The sequence below is a fragment of the Halichoerus grypus genome, chromosome 2 (assembly GCF_964656455.1).
Source record: "Halichoerus grypus chromosome 2, mHalGry1.hap1.1, whole genome shotgun sequence".
Classification (NCBI taxonomy): domain Eukaryota; kingdom Metazoa; phylum Chordata; class Mammalia; order Carnivora; family Phocidae; genus Halichoerus; species Halichoerus grypus.
Window position 1 is genome coordinate 106,916,824 of NC_135713.1, and position 17,826 is coordinate 106,934,649.

Here is a 17,826-nt window from a genome sequence, read left to right on the forward strand (position 1 = left end):
ACATTTGATTGTTTGTTTTAATATTATATTTTATAAGGTTGTATTTTTCTGTAATTTATTAAGCAATTAAAATTTTTACCTTCTATTAAGTAAAAATGTTAACCTATGTGTTTTTAGGAATTCACTGTTAAAACAGGTAACCAAGGATTTCCTATACAGCATTAAAATTTGAATCACTTATTCAGTAAATATTTATTGAGCACCTATTATAATGCCATACACTGTGAGAAGTCTATATTAGCAACAAAAACTTAGTTGTGCACTTCAGAAAATTTATGACCCTTCAAAAATACTTTTGTATAATATGAGTGTTTTAACATCACCCGTCTATATTTTTCTTCAATATACAAGCCCCTGGAATCCCCACTGTCAGTGCAGTCACAGAGAACTCTCTCCTATTTTTCATTTTTTCAAAGTAATTTTTTTCGTTCTTTTCTTTTTTAAGGGGTGGAGTGGGGACGGGGAGAGAGAGAGGGAGAGAGAGAATCCCAAGCAGGCCCCACTCTCACAACCCTGAGATCATGACCTGAGCCACCCAGGCGCCCGTCTCAAAATAATTTTTAATCTTAGGAACTCCAATTATTGTACCATTTCTCTGTTTACTGTCCTTTCAGACTTTTGCGATGGATTGTCTATGTCTTTTGGTCCTAATTCCTCTCTTCAAACTCCAGGTCTTCATGGCTTTTTTTCACTTATCAACTACATTTTCTTGGCCTCCACATGTTTTATCCAAGTACATGTTTTTGATTAGTCCTTTAGAATCTTACAGACTGCCTCTCCAGAAACAGCAGTCTTCTCACTTTTTCCTTTTTTTATTGGGTACTTTAGGAGAGCTCACTAATTACCCTTACCTTCTATCATGATAAACATAGGGGTTCCTAAATGATCATAAGGATCCAAAATGTACTGAGAATTTACAACTACAGAATACTTCACAAAGGAGCAATCCTAAGAGGGAAAACCTAAGCAAATTCATAAACAGAATGATGACTAAAGCAAATGAAGGAGTTAAACCTAAAAGAAGTTAGGTTTTGGGGTGCCTGGCTGGCTCAGTTGGTACAGCATGCGACTCTTGATCTCGGGGTTGTAAGTTCGAGCCCCACGTTGGGTGTAGAGATTACTTAAAAATCTTTTTTTTTTAAGATTTTATTTATTTGAGAGAGTGAGCAAGAGAGAGAAGAGGCAGGGGGCGAGGCAGAAGGAGAGGGAGAAGCAGACTCCCCGCCTAGCAGGGAGTCCCACATGGGGCTTGATCCTGGGACTCTGAGGTCATGACTCGAGCCGAAGGCAGACTCTTAACCAACTGAGCCACCTAGATGCCCCTAGATTACTTAAAAATCTTAAAAAAAAAAAAAAAAAAAGGTTTCTATAGTTCATAACCTCACATTTCTTAATGCATACTAAAAATAAATTCTTAAGCTTAATGGAACAGAGAACTACTTACTGTACAGTCAGAAAATAAAGTAATTTTTACTTCTTTTATTGTTAAAGTTACATCCAAATGAAATACTACCACAGTGTATTCATTGATTGGGGTTCTTGCCCCCTTGTGGCATCCAGGATCCTGGTTGAAAGGTTTTACCAGTGCTGGTGGGAGCCACGGTGGGTTCTTCCTTTCCAAAGTATGGAGCAGAGGCATGCCCTTTGATCTGAGTTTGAACTGGTGGAGCCAAGAGTTCTTCATTGCTCCCTTTGCTAAGGAGCTTTTCTTTTCCATAAAGATCTTGATTTTTTATTTTAATTTCTTCTCTATTTTTTTCATTCTTTAGTATTTTCTGCATGTATATATGAATGGAAGAAATTATTAAATTTCTAGTTAGAAGAAAACCCAAACTATAGGTTTTATGGAAGTAAAATAGCTAATAAATATATATACATGATACTTGCTTTGCATTTAAATAATATACAGATATGCACAGGACAAGTTTTACAATTTTTTTTATTAATATTTTATTATTTATTTGACAGAGGGAGAGAGCACAAGTAGGGGGAGTGGCAGAGGGAGAAGTAGGTTTCCCACTGAGCAGGGAACCAGAGGCGGGGCTTGATTCCAGGCCCCGGGGGATCATGACCTGAGCCAACTGAGCCACCCAGGCACCCGTCAGATAGCTTTTTTAAACTTGTCTTGTGGGGCGCCTGAGTGGCTCAGTCAGTTAAGTGTCTGCCTTCTGCCTAGGTCATGATCTCTGTGTCCTGGGACTGAACCCCGCATTGGGCTCTCCTGCTCTGGGGGAGCCTGCTTCTTCCCTCTCCCTCTGCCCCTCTTCCCTGCTTGTGCTCTTTCTCTCTTTCAAATAAATACAATCTTAAAAAAAAAAAAAAAACCAGCTATCTGATAATATACCATTATTATTTGAATTAAACAATTCTGCCGTTGTATACTGTAATAAGACATGAAGGACCACAAAATAAAAATATTTACAATTACCCAAGAAGTAAAACAAACTACTTGACATCAAATATCACACAAGAGCATAAGTTACTCTATCAAAGATTTCCTAAGATTCACAGCTATTTTCTGGCTCAAAAGTAATCATCAGTGATTGTACTGGAGATGAAGTGAAGGGGAGATGGCCTCAGAAAGCTGCTCCTACCAGTCTAATTTTCTGTGGGAATTAAAGCATGGATGCTGCTACCACCCCCCATAGCACCAGAACCAAGTCCCATCTCTGTCCCTTTCTCTTCTGGAGTGGTGGGTGTGGCGGTAAGGAGGAGGACAGGGATGGAATCAGAGTTCAGCATGCCCTAGGCACCAGTGGCAGAGAGGCACTTTGCTGTTGGAAATGCTTCTTAAATCAGCACAAGCTATTTGTGCAATACAGTTCTGTCCCTCAAAATTGCTATTCTACCCATAAAGATCTATAGCCAAAATTTCATTGGATACAATGGAAACATCGAATTTAAGATTTAAGAAGCATCACTGTTGGGGCACCTGAGTGGCTTAGTCGGCTAAGTGTCTGCCTTCAGCTCAGGCCATCTCAGGGTCCTGGGATCAAGCCCCTCATAGGGCTCCCTGCTCAGCAAGGAGCCTGCTTCTCCCTCTCTGGCTCCCCCTGCTTGTGCGCTCTCGCTCTCTTCCCCACCCCCTCTCTGTCAAATAAATAAATATTTTTAAAAAGAAGCATCACTATTACACATACCACTAAAAAAAGGCACCAACTCCACACATCCTCATTTCAGAGATGTTAAAATTTGAAAAGATGTGCATCTTAAAAACAGATGAAATGTAGTTATTACATCTTTTATCTTTATTGATTCCTTCTTCCTTTTGTCTTAACAATTACTTTTGAATGGGTAGTATTTTTAAATGTTCTTTTTGCTTACCTGTATTTTTAAATTTTTCCTTAACATATATATCATTTATAATATGAAAAAAATTGAATGTTAATGTAACTAGTATCTGACAACACTGACAAAAACAAGTTCTTCCAAGTTATGTGTTTTAATTTCAACATTTTAAAAAATGACACTTAAAAGCAACATCTGGGTATCTAAATGTATGATGCCACCTTTCTGTTTCTAAAGTGAATTTCAAGTAGTAATAGTCCTTTAAAAAGGTAAACACTGATAATTAAAATCACATTTGAAATAATGGTTTCTACTTAAAGGAAAAAAGAGGTTTTTTGGGGGGTATAGTGTTATAGAATTAGTTTTAGGCACAAAGGGCCCATCTAATGAAACTTCTCCTTCAAAGCAAATATGCTTGGGAAAGAATATTTATAAATATTCATGTAATTTCTACAACACAGACCAATTCCCCATGAATAGTTTAATAACCACAGTAACTGAGTTCAGGGGCAGCTCTTAGGAGCGAGGAGGGTGAGAGTAGTGAGGCTCTTATGCACCCTGTAGAACTGTCAGGTGAAGTGACCATGGATCATAAAGGAAATCTCTCTCAATACGATACTGGAAATAGTGGAATTTAGAAAAAATACTTCTTCATATCTCCATACTCTTCAATACCTTCTATGACCTGCTGTGTCTTCATGGAAGCTCTTGAGCAGAATGAAAGCTACGGGACAGGGTTGAACTTAAACTAGTAACCCACCACAGGTAGCAAAACGCTACTGAGAAGCTGGTCTGCAGCTTGTTTGGTTCTGGTGTGAGAGGATCAGTCACGTCACATGGCCTGGAGCTGCCCACACCTGCTTTCTTTACCTCAGCTCTGCTGTTGCAGTCTTACGGCTGGTGGAAGCCTGTAGCTTGGCACCAACAATCGAGGGCAGAGAGCTGTTCCTTCTCTGGTTCTGTCTTCACATAATTCCTCTTTACTCACCATCACTCTGCCAAATCAGTTTCTTTCTTACAATAGCCATTGAGGCAAATAAAAAACCCAATGTGAATATGTTAATTATTTTAACATATGAAGATAGATTAAAAATTTCAGCGTTGAGAAACATGGAGATTATAATTTTTCCTAGAAAAGAATTTCCTTTTTGTCTTTTTTTTTTTTTTTTTAAACTAATTGTTACCAGACCCCTCCTAATGGCCTCCAGGAAAATTAAACAGAACGGGAAAATTAAACAGAACATAAATCATGTATGAAAGGAAATCTAGTTTTGTAAATATTTGGAATAGATAAAATGAAAGTAGTTAGGTGGAAAAAATAGGAATCTGTGGACTTAAACAAATCATTTTGTAACAAAGCCTATTTTACAGTAGGATTTACCATAAAATAAGAATTTTTCCTTACATTTCCTTTGAATATCACCACCTTAAGTCTCAGTATGTTCATCAATAAAAACAGTATGTTTGTTTCAATGTGTAGAGGTAAACCAAGAGCAAGTGGGTCTTCATATAAATGTTTATATGTTTAAAACAAATACCCTTTTATATGCTGCTTTTTTCCCGATAATATTCTTCAACATAAAAAAAAAAGATGGTTGTATGACTTGGCATCGTACCACAATTTACTTAATGAACACCCCTACTGTTATTTCCAATATTACACATTTTCATTTAAAAAAAAAAATGGCAGGGGCGCCTGGGTGGCTCAGGCGTTAAGCATCTGCCTTCGGCTCAGGTCATGGTCCCAGGGTCCTGGGATCGAGCCCCACATTGGGCTGCCCACTCAGTGGGAGCCTGCTTCTCCCTCTCCCATTCTCCCTGCTTGTGTTCCCTCTCTCACTGTCTCTCTCTCTGTCAAATAAATAAATAAAATCTTAAAAAATAATAAAAAAATGGCACTGTGATGACCATCTGCATAGGTCTTTGACTCAAACAGACATAATTTCTATGCCAAACCATCTCTTACTAGCTGTGACACCTACAAGGTCACTTAAGTGTTTTTCAGTCTCAGTTTCTTTATCTGAAAATGGGAATAAAGTGACTGTATATGTATAAATATTTACACCTCAAATACTCATATGTATACTGTTCACATTGTCAGGTCTCCTGAAAGTTTGTGGTTAAGACCATGGGCTCTGAAGCAGGACTACCTGCATACAAATCCCAGTTTGGGCATGTCCTAGCTCCGTGACCCTGTCAGTGTTGCTGACCCTCTCTGTGTCTCAATTTCCTCACATAAAATGGAGATAACAATGCTGTCTTCTTTCATGGGCTGTTGTAAGGACTGGGGAAGAACTGGTTGCCGAGCAGTGATAAGACAATAGAAGAGGGTACAGGGTGAATTTTTAAATAGTGGACTTTAGATAGTGGATAAACGGGTAGATTATTTATTCCATTTCATTAAAAAATAAACATACCAAATTTATATCCATCCCTCTTTTTTACTTCAGAGTAGAAATAAAAGTGTCTTCAATACTTACGCTGTATAAGTAATTAAAATTTTAACTCACTATTTTGTGACAAACATTGAATAACTATTTGTTGTGAAAACGTAAGTAGCAGAATCCCCATATCAATGGCTATTCTTATGAAGAATAGACAAAGTTCGTGATTTTGCTGAACTGAAAAATCTTCACTGTTTTAATGTGCCACAGCCCTCAACAAAGGCAGCAATCATTACCACTTGATTGAGGATAGAGGTGTTAGTAAAACATAATCTACTGGCTTGAGAACAAGATGGAGTAACTGGTTCCACATTAGTCTTTCTGCCATAAACCACTAGAAAGCTGGATTAAAAGTACTAAACTTTTCAGATATTAAACAATTGGTAGTACAGTACTGTGATTCCCGAGAGAAGGGAAACAAATGAGATAAGCCCTGTATTACCTCAGCTTTCTGCCTGGAGACATATTAGGGGCTGCTGCATAGGGTGGGAGAACCCAAGCAGAAGTTGTGCTAAAGAGATAGAGACGTTGGTTACAGAGGCCGAGGAAGCCAGAATTTGTGGGGCAGAGTACCACAATACACAGAAAAAAAGTTCTAGAAATCTGCATAGGGGAGCGCTTAAGTGTTCTGCTGATTATTAAGCTATATGAGGGTAGGGTGAGATGCTACAGGGCCAGGAATAACTACTAAGGAGCTGTAAACTGAGTAACTGCTAGAACATGCATGAGAATAAAAGACATTCAAGTTCTAATAAGCCAGAGATGCCTCACTGAACACACAGGGTATTCAGTATAAAGACTTCAGAAAGATCACTCTTTAGGAGTAAGGATAAACTGGCATGAGAGCAGAGGTAACTCTAGACATGCACTGTCCAATACAGTAGCCACTAGCCACACATTTTAAATTAATTAAAATAAATTAAAACTTCAGTTCCTCCACTGCACTAGACACATTCCAAGTGTTTAGTAGCTAAATGTGACTAGAAACTCCTATTGGATCACCACTGCTAGATCCACCCTAACAAAACTTAAAAATAAGCCTCCAAAAATTTGGGCAGATTAACATGTAATTTCATGTCCTCTGAACAAAACTCAACATTTTTAAAAGCAGGACATCAAAACCCAGACTGTAAGCAATATACTATTTCAGTGTTCATCATCCAATCAAGAAGTGAAGAAGGAAAGTGTGATCCAAACCCAGTCAACAGAAACAGAACCAAACATGATAGAAATCATGAAAATATTTCATAATTATGTGATAAATAAGGACTTTATCACAACTACCATAAACATGTTCAAAGACATAAAAGGAAAAGGAACACAAAGAGAAAAATAGAAACTAAGAAGAACCACATGGAACTTACAGAGGTGAAAAATACAATATATGAAGTGAAAAACATAATGGATTTGCCTAACAGCAAATTAGACACTGCAGAAGAAAAGAAAAATGAATCTGAAAACAAGGCAATGGAAACCATCCAAACTGATGTAAGAGAGAGGAGAAAAAAGCTTAAAAACTGTTCTAGAGCCTCAGTAAGCTGTGGGACAATATCAAGCAGTCTAACATGTAAGTGGAGTCACAGGAAACAGGAAGGGGAGGAAATAATGGGTAAAAATATTCCAAAAAGACAAACATAAATCTACATATCTAAGAAACTTAAAAAAAAAAAAAAACTCCAAACAGGAGAAATATAAAAACCAAACACACAAAATCAAATTGCTAAAAGCTAATGATAAAGAGAAAATCTTAAAATCAGGTACAGAAAAAAAGATTTATTTACAGAAGAGAAAAATAAATAGTATTGAGTTCTCACCAGAAAGAACGCAAGGTATAAAACAATGGATTGGGTTTAATGTGCTGAAAGATAAGAAAAACTGCTAACTTAGTACATAAAATATATTAAAATATATAAAATCCTATATGAAGTGAAAATGTCCCTCAAAAATGAAGGCATAATAACATTTTCAGACAAAGGCTGAATTTATCACAAACCCCTACCATAAGAAACATTAAAGAAAGTACTTCAGGCTGAAGGAAAATGATACAAGATGAAAACTTGAATGTACATAACAGAATGAACAGTGACAGAAATGACCAGAATGGAGGACCTCATTGCACAGAAAAATGCTAGATTTGTGGACACTCTGCTACTTGCTTGATGCCCTGGAACTTTACGTCACCCACTGGACATTCCTTGAGCACATGAGGAGTTTCATCGTATGGTCCATGGAAACTACTGCTTTGGATTTTGAGGCTTATTGTGATTGTACCCCCACCAAAAGGTCTTCTTAAGGCTTGCAAAGATATCAGTTATCTTTGATGAGACGTACTGCCTGAAGGCAATGGGACTGTTGTGATTATATGCAGCCCTCAAATTAATAGCACTAGGCAGGAGGAAGACAATGCCTTACTCCCTCTCTACTCCTATCCAACAAAGAGCCTCAGCCCACCAAGCGTTCCATGTCCTACGCCATTGTCCTGGCTTCCCTGGCCTGGGATTTGAAGCAGTAATGTCAACAATGGCCCTTCTCCATCTGAGGCTGAGCCCAGTGGAGTTGACAATCAGAAAGTCACGCATGAGGTCAACCCCATTCTGAGAAAGTCACATCTAAGAGTCCCGGGAGTGAAGTATTGAAGGATATCATTTTTAACTAAGCTCAAGGAAGAAGAGAAAGAAACCATACTCAAAACAGAGAAAGCATGAGCTATAGCAAAATCTGTTATTTCAGAACTTTCCCTAAATATACTGTTAATGAATGACTATTCTGTGACAATCTTCATTTCAACAGGCAGCAGGGTATTCAGCTGGAGCAAATTACTTAGACTTGTTTATGGAGCCTTGATACTGGGAAAAGAGACAAATTCAGTTGTAAAAAGTACTATGTATTAAATATTTGAATTTATGTATTTTTCCATGTCATATTATACATTACCATTGTTTGTGAAGGATTACATTGAAGACTTCTTTTAAAAAAGGAAAAGCTCTGGATGCCTTTAAAAAGCTCACCCCTGTTTTTAGCACAGTCAAGTTAATGGTTATTTACTGTGTACAATTCATTAATTCAACGATGTGAACTCAAGCCCCAAAAGGTATAGCACAAGTCCTTTCCAGTGCCACTTCTTGCCTAAGCTCTGCTTAAGAGCCCTTTTGGTAGGTGTAGTACCGTACTCAGTGTTGCAAATTGCTAAGTGTGGTATTGAAAACAGACTGAAAGTTTTTTTAAAATTAATAAGATACAGAAAAAAGCTTGAAAATGGAATCTACTGACATGTTGACTTACAGCTCATTCATAGACCTTAGCCATGATATAATCCCACTTCAATCACATAGTCCCTTATGCAAATTCTAGTATACCTGAATTTTTTGAGATGGTGTAGAAATCAGCTCTAATACACAGTTATACCTGGGGGAGGTGTTAGGTAACAGAACTGAATAGTAGAACTATAAAAAAAAAAGAGAGGTAAAACAAATGGCAGGATAGGACTAGACATCTCTGTGATGATGCCTTGGGAGAGATTATGGAAACTGAGACAACGAAAACTTGAACCTTGGAACTCCACTCTAGTATCTCAGAGAAGGAAGAGAGCTGACTGTAAGTGCTCTTTGATGAAGAAAGCTGCAAGAAAGTTTAGATTACTCAGCAAGTATGGGGAAAGAAGGGCTGAGAAATATCTAAGTGAGTCAAAAAGGTTACTCAAGATTTTTCAGGTATCCATCTCTGGGGCCACACTTAGACCAGAGGTGTGGGAATGAACAATTCTGAGTCTATGCTATTAAATGGAATTGAATATTTGGATACAGATCTAAGCATACATACAAAAACATCTTAGGAATATTATCTGTTTTTACGTATATATCTAGTAAACAAGGAAAGGTAAATACAAATTACAAATTACTCATTATTACTAATTTAAGATACATAAAATGTCACTAGTATTTTTAAATTTCCTTGTATGTGCCATATGTATAAATAAAAGCAAATAATAGTTTCATGATATAATTCAAGATCCTAATCCCCTAACCCTATTTCAACTGAGAATACTTCTATCAAGGAGTGTTTCAGTAATACTCTCTATATACATATATATATCATGCCGATCGTGTGATATGTATGTTAAATATAAAATTCCATAATAACAGATTTCAAAATCATTTGATAATTTTCATATAGATGGATCAGAGCTAATGGTAAGTCCTTTATTAGGGAATTACAATGCTTATTTTAAAAGTGCTATAAATCCAGCTAAGAAAAAATGCAGGCACAACACTCATATGCATATCATAACCCAATGCTCCTTTGATGTTCTGGTTCCACGCTTCTCTGGAGTTTAGTATTTATAAATGGTCTCCATTTGGTTTCTTTTTTTTTTTTTTTTAAACCAAACTCTTTTTTTTTTTAAGATTTTATTTATTTGACAGAGAGAGACACAGTGAGAGAGAGAACACAAGCAGGGAGAGTGGGAGGGGGAGAAGCAGGCTTCCCGCAGAGCAGGGAGCCCGATGCGGGGCTCGATCCCAGGATCCGGGGATCATGACCTGAGCCGAAGGCAGATGCTTAACGACTGAGCCACCCAGACACCCCTCCATTTGGTTTCAACTACTTGTGAATTCCAAGTATACCATATATAACTATGTTCAAACTTAAGTACAAAACACATCTCAAGATAAAATCTAAATACAGTTTAAAGTAAATTAAACAGTTCTTTATTGTTAGAAAGTTTATTAAATTCGGAGCAAGCAAAGACTTAGGAGTCAATCTTATGCATAATGAATAAATTGGCCATGTCACTAGATTTTTTTTTTTCAAGTCTTCTGTGGGATTAGAACCATGGCCATTTCATAATGATCAAATTATATTACATACAAGAAAAAAAGAAACTGAAGTCTTTAAAAGTTTTAATTTGAAGTTATAAATTAGCAATATATTTGTGGCAAAAGTGTAATATAAATATAACTTTAATAACTACTGGATCTAGGTATATGCTTTTCAAAGTGCACGTAAGATAAAAATACAATGAAAGTTTTGGTCTTGGAAAGAGATGAACTTTCTAAAATATTTAATAAGTACAGCTCCCCAATTCATATGTTTTTTCACCTCTTGCCACACATGTGCTATATATAATATAAATACATTTGACTTTGACAGCTCCATTAATTTCTTTCCATAATTTATACATATGTATTTTTTATTTTAACGAATATTAAAAATTTTAAAGTATAAGCACCCTGCCTTTTGTCAATTTAAGAAAAAACATTTTGAAGAATACGAAAGATTTAGTAAATACATTACAAGTGAAAATTTGGCAAAGTATGTTCCAGGTCCCCAAACCATACACCTTTGGTTACTATACAGTGGTCTCATCCAGAAAGTAGCCTTCCAGAATATGCCACTTCCCCCCACCCCACAATCAACATAATTATAATGGGAATTTGGTGTACAACTATTTCAGAATGTTCCAAGCCGGATACTCTTTTTACAGTGTCATTTTTGTAACATACCATGAAATAATTCAGGCCTAATAAATATGATAGCAATGCCCAAGCTTGAAAATATTGCCAAATTGTTGATTTAAACTACATTTTCTAGTTCTACAAGTTGAACTGCCAGGATGGAAAAAAAGTTATTAGATCAAATTTGTTCAATATATGAAAGAGAGAAAAAAAAGCAGGGAGGTACATAGGTCACCAAAATGTACTCTGTACCAAACCCAAGGCAATGTCTGCTAGATTAGTAATCAAAAATGAACCGAATCTTGGCTGGATGGGATCAGAAACCAAAAGGGTAAATAAATGACACCGCTTAGGTTAGTAAGACAGCACCAGGTTGCTAAGAAATCTATTAGAATGAGACAACAAGCAAGCAAGTTCTCCGGCAGCAGAAGCTGCTCTTGCTATGTGTTCTTGCCAATCACTAGTGTGCCTCTGCCAAATCAATGTCACATTTAATTTATTCACATTCAAATCTATTGCAAACAGACTTTGATCAATTACAATCATGAAAATGCAGACTGAGTTTTGTTGTTTTGACATGCTTTCTTGAACTTCTCTCCTGCATTTTAAAAAAACATTTCTAATTGCAAGTTGATCTCAATGATTTTTGTTATTTAAGGGGAACAATTGTTAAGATTTGTTTATATTCTTTGCTGGCTAGGAATTTCTGGTGTTGAGTTTTCTGTCTTTGAACTTGAGCCAGATTAATTATTACATCTCAAAATGTTACTAAAAGGAACTAATCATAGAGCTCAAGTCATTAATAGTTTTGCAGGTGGTATTTCTTTTAATAAAATAAATGAACTTCCATCTATATGAAAAAAAGACCTTTGAACATAAAGATAAAATTACTTAACTGAAAAAGAATTACAGCAGTTAAACATTAATAAAAAAAATAATGAGACTCACTTAACTTTAGTCCTATTGAATTGCACTGCCCTGGTGGAAGACAAAGAAAGCCTTGCTCCCCTGTGTGAGAAGTGGGGAAGCCCATTATCCCTGGGAGAGAAGCAATGTCAGGTCCCCATGGCTTGTCAGGCCAGGGCTCCTAGAGTGGGGAAGAAAGGGCAGAGGCTGGAGCCCTGGAGGAAAAAGGAGGCTCCATCTGTGAAGGACTGCTAACACTTATTGAGCTGTTATATGCCAGCCGCTGTACGGAGGAAACAGTTCTTCTCTCCTAGGTTGAGGGAGGGAAGGAAAGGAGCTGGGAGGAAGAATCAAACATGTCATAGCCATGGAGGGAGGTTACCTGCCCCAGGACCTAATGCACAGGTACTGTCCTTTGATGCAAGGGACAATAAACCTGTGGCCCTGCATGATATACTCCTTCATTCATGCATTTTTCATTCTTTCTTTCATTGAATAGATATATATGAGCACCTACAATTCAAGGGCCTGGGGATACAGAGAACAAAACCTGGCTTCTGCTCTTAAGGAGCTTCCTTGGGGGCCAAGAGGAAAACAAACAAAGGAGGTTGCCTGCTGCAACATAGACTCATCTAGGAGTCAACGTAGGGAAGAGCTGGGTAAACACCAATGGTCAGTTTTGTGGCTAATGCTTATGAGTTCTTTCCTACTTTCCCATTTGCTCATTCATGGGTTCATTTAGATATTGAGAGCCCACTATGTGCCAAGGACACAGAGTGAGAAGACACAATCTTTAGCCCAAACTTAAGGAACTCACAATCTAAGGAAGCAAGATGGGTTAAACAATTAATGAGATTACAGTATGATAAATTCTGTGATAATATTAAGCAAAGAATGTTTTGAGATTGCAGAAGAAAAGCTGGTGTTCCTATTATTATCCACAGAGGGGGGTGGAGGGGGTGAGAAATGACTTCCCAGAGGGGGTGAGGTCCGAGTCTCAACAACAGGAATGAACCAGAGAACTGAGAACAGAGGAGGCATGCTGGGAAGAGGTGAGTACGTGCTCACAGGTTCGGAGGAGTAAAGCAGCACAGCAAATTCAGAACACTAGAAGCAGTTCATATGGCATGCAGGGGTGAGAACATGCTGACTCTTACAATGCGATGTTAGGACATTTAGCTTTTATCCTGAAAGTCATGGTAAAATATTTTGACTGTGAAGCAAGAGTAGGATTTCCAGATAAAAGAGGAGGAGAATGCACAGTTAATTTGAATTTCAAATAAACAACAAATAATCATTTTGTATACATAGTTCTTATATATTGCATGGTATATACTTACCCTTACAATTATTCATTGTTGGTTTGAAACTTAAAATTTAACTAGGTGCCCTGTCTTTTTTATTTGCAAAATCTGGCAAACATAGCAGGAGACCTACGTGTTTATACCACATTAAAAAAAAAATGACTCTAGCAACTAAAAATTAGACCGGAGGTAGGCGAGACTGGAATAGAGAAATCGGATAGGATGCTACTGCAGAAATAGAACTGAGACGTCATTAAGGCAGGAACCAAGACAGGTAGTGAGAAGGAGGGGAAAAGACAGATTGTGAGGATGTTCAAAATGAGAAAGGCCTTGCTCACCAAGGATGTGGTGGTGAACCAGACCAGGACAATCCCCCAGTCTCTGATGATGACGGATGACAGGTAATGCCATTAACCATGGGAGGAAACAGGGGAGAAGAGGAATTCTGTTTTAGACATACTGAATTTGAGACGTCTGTAAAACACCCAAATATCATGCATCAAACTGTTAGCTCCTTCTTCTCAGCCGAACCTCCAAATACTGAAGTGCTTCAGGACTCACTTTGAGGTTTGCCCCTTTTTCTATACTCTCTGCCTAAGTAATCGTTTCCAATCTTAGGAGTTTAAATACTGTCTACATATGCTGAAAAATCTCAAATTTATACTTTTAGGCCTGACTGCTTTCCAAGCTCCAGAATGATACACTATCCAACTATCTAACTGATGTGTTCACTTGGATGTCTAATGGACATTTTAAGTTAAATACATCCAAGACCAATGAGGCTCAGAGGATTAGCTGAGGGTCACACAATAAACCTAGACTTGAGACAGAAGCATCTGCTTCCACCATGTTCTTTCCACTACTCATTACTGCCTTGCACAGTTCTCAGCAAGCCCCACACACAGCTCCGCAAACCGCGGGCCTCAGTATAGTGCTGCCTGACTACAATGTTGCCTTAATCTCTGGCACTTTGCTTTGCTTCACTTCAATCGGGACTCACCCTGTTGCCTTTCTTCTTCTTCACGTGCTAAGACACAGACAAGCTCCAAGGCGATACCGCGCTGCGCACATGTATCTAGAGGGCATCCAGCTAATTGGTTGGCAGCCCTGAAAGTGAACTACCATACTCTCAAAGTAGCCTCGCTGACATACCAAACACACACCAGTGCACAGGATCTGGAGAAGACGACGGGTTACTGGGATGTCCTTGTGCTGGGAAGTAGCCCACTTTAGCCAGCAGCAGCCAAATCAGCCTCCCTTACACAGCTGTGCACATTTAGTAAATTATTCCTATACTCCCCTTGCCTCCTACCTCCATCTAGCACTAAATCTTACCAATTCTTCCTCCAAAGTGTATCTTGAGCTGTGCAGTTCTCTCCATCTCCCTTGGCAAAAGCATTTACTGTCTAGATCAGTCTCCTAATAGGTCTCCTTGGTCCTCTAGGATTCAATGTCCAGAGCAACCACTGACCTTTCATGCCACTTCCCGCTAACAACACTTTAATGGGTCCTTAGAACAAAACCCGAACTTGCCCATGGCAGATATGGATATGGAGATACTCTGATCGGTTCCCACTTCAAGACAGGACTTGCTTCCCAGCTACAGAGAGTGTGCTGAGCTGACAGCCTCCAGTGAGTGGCATATTATGGCTTATTAACAGACATTTGGGTTGTTTCTAGCCTTTCCATATGCCATATTTACTACTGCTATTACAAATAGCCCTGTGAATTATGATAAATTACTTATTTCATCAGATAATTGGGAGTAGATTTCTAGAAGTTAGATTGCTAAGACAGAGGGTAAATGCATAAGTATTTTGCCATCTGTAAGGGAAGGGTTTTTGACTGCCCTTTCTACCTCCCTTCTCTCCTCTTTCCCTCCACCACATTCATTGCCTAAAACGATGCCTAGGATGTAATAGATGCTCAATATCTATCTGTGGAATGAATAAATTTGGGTCTGTCTATGCACTTTATTGACTAATGAGTAAACATTAACTCTGCAATTTGTAATTGTCTTATAAAGTCAAATCTAAACTTAAATAGCTAGTAATCAAGGATAAATCATATTCCATCATTAATAAATAAAATAAATTTTGATTTGAACTGGTTTAAAGTTCTCTCCATAATGTTGAAAAAGCCTTAATAACTTCAAAAGTGAGAAAAGACAGGTACACATTTATTTATACTCTTGGAAGCTCGTGCTGGTTTTTTAAAACCAGTGTGAGGGCACCAGCTCTCAGTGTGACTGTTGTTGCACTGGAATGCAGCGTGGCCCCTGAGGTGCCCTGAGCCAGCACCGTCGGTCCCAAGGACCTGGGCATGACAGTGGAGGTGGGGGCACAAGGCGAGGATGATGGCTTCGAGGAGGAAGAATATGCTGCCATTAACTCCACGTTGGGCCAGACCAACTCCTGGCTGGACCACCTGGAGAAGAACGACCACCTCCACGCCCGCCTCCAGGAGCTGCTTGAGGCCAACCGGCAGATACCCCTTGAGTTCCAGTTCGAGGAGGCCCTTAGGGATGCCAGTCCCTAGACTCTTGGAGCCCCCAACTAGCTCCAACCCTGCCTCCCTGGGCTAGGCTCTGACCTGAGACTCACCACCTGGCTTAGATATCTTTTCAAGGGCTGGACTACAGATCCCCCTGGTGCGTCTGCCTGCCTGGGCCACCCTTTTGGTACTCTCTCCTTGGCGTGCCCAGGCCAGTCCCCACCACTCTGCATCCCCTCCTATAGTCAGGTGTGGGCCTGCAAACCACCCACCCTGCCTACCTGCCCAATTCCAGGGTACTCGCCACTCTGCCCAGGCCTTGAGCAGCCACATTAAACAGGCCAAAAATGAATGAATGAATGAATAAAACCAATGTGCCAAAGATGACTCAGTTTGTCCTTTTTTTTTTTTTTTTTTTAGATTTATTTATTTATTTGAGAGAGAGAGAGAGAGAGCGCAAGCATGGTGGGGAGAGGGGCAAAGGGAGAGGGAGAGAAAGTCCTAAGTAGACTCGGCACTGAGCGCAGAGCCTGGCAGGGGGCTCAATCTCACAACTCTGAGATCATGACCTGAGCAGAAACCAAGAGTCGAATGCTTAACCAACTGCACCATCCAAGCACTCCTCAGTTTGTCCTTTTGAAAATTAAGAAAAAATTATTTTTTCTTTGTGTACCTTTCACTTGTCAACCAGTAAGTATTTGACTTAAAATATATCACTACCCAGGGGCGCCTGGGTGGCTCAGTCGTTAAGCGTCTGCCTTCGGCTCAGGTCGTGATCCCAGGGTCCTGGGATCGAGCCTCGCATCGGGCTCCCTGCTCGGCGGGAAGCGTGCTTCTCCCTCTCACACTCCCCCTGCTTGTGTTCCCTCTCTCGCTATGTATCTCTCTGTCAAATAAATAAATAAAATCTTAAAAAAAAAATTAAAAAAAAAAAATATCACTACCCAAATACAAAATTCCTAACTTTGGAAGGCATCAAGGTAAGAAAGTTTAATAATTGATCAGTTATTTTGGACCTAAAACATTTTTTTACCCCCAAAGAAACAGTGTTACAGTGATATTTATATTCCCGGCCTAGGATACAATTTAACCACAGTGTAACATATATGCAATAAAAATACACAGTAGAGTCATGATACATCATCTATAGCATCTATGACTGACTAAAACTTGAAAACAGGCTGTGGGGCATTTCAGAGGGGCTGCTGGTGCTGCCTCCCCAAAGAGACAGAGATACTATGGGAAGGTAGATGGGTGACCTTCAGTCACTTCAAATGGAACCCAGGACTCCACTCCTCCCAACTCCAAAGACAGTCCAAGCACTTCCCTTCCCATTAAGAGATGGGAGAAGGTAGAAGAAATAGGAACACAGGCTTGGGAAATGATGGCTAGTGGTAAGGGGCAGAAGAAGGTGACCATGTGGCCAACTAGAATTGCAGCAGTCACATAAAGCACCACCATGGGGCACCTGGGTGGCTCAGTCAGTTAAGCGTCTGCCTTTGGCTCAGGTCATGATCCTGGAGTCCCAGGATCAAGCCCCACATCTGGCTCCCTGCTCAGTGGGGAGTCTGCTTCTCCCTCACCCACTGCCACTCCCCCTCCTCCTTCTCTCTCTGTCTCTCTCTCACTCTCTCAAACAAATAAATAAATAATTAAAATAAAAAAGCACCACCACTACACCAGCAGTAACAGTAACAATCACTTTATATAATTGGAGTAACACCAACAGACAGGACTGCCTACAGCAATTATACTGAGAGGAGAGTGGAATTCCCAGAAGAGTAGTAGCTGATGAAACCAAATGACATTGAGGGAAGGAAGGACAATAAAAGGGAGGAACAGTAACATCTTTTCTCCTAAGAGGAAATGAAAAGGCTAGAATATTGATTAGGGTTGTAGAGTGAGTTCTAAAGGTCAGGCAATCAGGTGAGCAAGCAA

General features: G+C 39.1%; 1 protein-coding gene and 1 pseudogene across 1 annotated transcript in view; one reads left to right on the forward strand and one right to left on the reverse strand.

Annotated features, from left to right (window-relative positions):
- Positions 1–1,459: 1,459 nt before the first annotated feature.
- NDUFAF2 (NADH:ubiquinone oxidoreductase complex assembly factor 2) overlaps positions 1,460–17,826 on the reverse strand; it is a 149,410-nt gene continuing 133,043 nt past the window's right edge. Inside the window, exon 4 of the mRNA XM_036101083.2 lies at positions 1,460–1,775. Coding sequence (XP_035956976.2) covers positions 1,524–1,775 — 252 coding nt within the window. The 3' untranslated portion in view covers positions 1,460–1,523. The remainder of the gene's footprint in view (positions 1,776–17,826) is intronic.
- Positions 13,705–15,933, forward strand: LOC118541470 (bublin coiled-coil protein pseudogene; annotated as a pseudogene).